At 44.3% G+C, this 1,635-nt stretch overlaps 1 protein-coding gene across 4 annotated transcripts in view; it reads left to right on the forward strand.

The window, feature by feature from the left end:
• Utrn (utrophin) overlaps positions 1-1,635 on the forward strand; it is a 521,838-nt gene that overhangs the window by 204,713 nt on the left and 315,490 nt on the right. For all 4 annotated transcript variants that reach the window (XM_013351419.2, XM_026786362.1, XM_026786363.1 and 1 more), the window contains one exon: positions 59-229. In XM_013351419.2, coding sequence (XP_013206873.1) covers positions 59-229 — 171 coding nt within the window. The remainder of the gene's footprint in view (positions 1-58; positions 230-1,635) is intronic.

Raw genomic sequence — 1,635 nt, forward strand, 5'->3', positions numbered from 1 at the left:
TTGGCCCCCTGTTTGTCCATGACTTAGTCACCATGTCCTCCCCACCTCCCTTATTCAGGTGACAGAAGGGAAGCAGGACCTGGAAAGAGCCTCTCAGCTGTCCCGGAAGATGAGGAAGGAGGCCGACACCCTCTCCGAATGGCTCTCTGCCACGGAGGCAGAACTGGTGCAGAAGTCCACATCGGAAGGTGTGATTGGTGACCTGGACACAGAGATCTCCTGGGCTAAAGTGAGTTTCTCTTGGGGTGGCAGTTGATGTCATACCGGTGGCATTTGTTTGGGATAATCTAGGTGGACACTATCTCTACTTTGTATTAACCATAGCTTCTGCTTTTCTTCACAGCTTTCTTTCCTGATTTTCTGTTCTGGGAAAAACATTTTAAATACAATCTGTTTGTTTATTGTCTGGTTCCAGAGATGGTTTCTTTCTGTAGCCTGGGCTGGCCCTGTACGGGATGACTGTAAATGTGCAGTAGTCAAGCTTCCTCAGCTTCTCAATGCCAAGATTACAGTCATGTGCACCTGTGTACTGTGTGTATTTGTGTGCGTGTATGTTTGTATATGTGTGTGTGCTGTGTGTATTTAGTTCTGAAGTTGAACTCAGATGTCCTTTGCTTTCTTCAGGACAGGCTCTTGTTTTAAACATGAAGCCTGTTGATTTGGCTAGACTGACTTGCCAGCATCCTCCTGTCTCTCCTTTCCTGGTGCTGGAATTACAGTCATGTGCTAGTGTTCCTGGCTTTTCACTTGAGTGCCCAGGATCTGAACTCAGGTCCTCATTATTGGTCAGCAAGCACTTTACCAACTGAGCTAGCTCCCAGCCTTATTAAACACTTCATCTTCCAAAAGCATTAATTTAAAATCATCATGGTTTTTTGTATTTTATGTTTAGGTAATATTTGAAAAATTTAAATATTAGAAGTTAAGCACCTTAGCTGAGCATGGTGGTGCATGGCTTAATTCTAGGACTTGGGAAGCAGAGGCAGACATATCTCTGTGAGTTCAAGACCAGTCTGTTATGTACATGGTGAGTTCCAGGTCATCCAGGGCTATGCACACTAAGTTAAACACCTTGAAAATCTAGGACATTTCCTCCCCACTATTTATTCAGTCTTTGAATTATATACAATAATTTTATATTAATGACCTTTATAATGCAAAATAACTAATACAGTGATCATAATCACACAATTTAAAGAAAAATCCATACAGTACTTCCCTTGAGCCCTATTTATTTTTGTTTGGAATAAAGAGGTAACTTGCTGCTTCCTGCTTCTGAGCTGGACACAGGATTGAGTGAGGGGGAGGGGACCTCTGTTTTCCTTAGTTTGCTTCATGTGAAAGAAACAGGTACGCTTCAGAGCGTGCTGCAGATACATGATGGCTACAGAAACATGTATTACAGAGTCCTCTGTACGTGATTCCTGTCACTCTCTGATGTAACTGAGTAACACGACTTTCCCCTTCCCGAATACTCCGTGGAGGACACATGGGAGGAAGTCAGGCTGTCACACTGGAAGGAATATTCCAGTTCAGAAGATAGCTTCTGGAAATGCTGCCTTTGCTGTGGGTTGTGTGAGGGAGGAGGGGTGGAGAGGGGTGGGTGTGTGAGGGAGGAGGGGTGGAGAGGGGTGG

Source organism: Microtus ochrogaster, linkage group LG4 (assembly GCF_000317375.1).
Source record: "Microtus ochrogaster isolate Prairie Vole_2 linkage group LG4, MicOch1.0, whole genome shotgun sequence".
In the NCBI taxonomy this organism is placed as follows: domain Eukaryota; kingdom Metazoa; phylum Chordata; class Mammalia; order Rodentia; family Cricetidae; genus Microtus; species Microtus ochrogaster.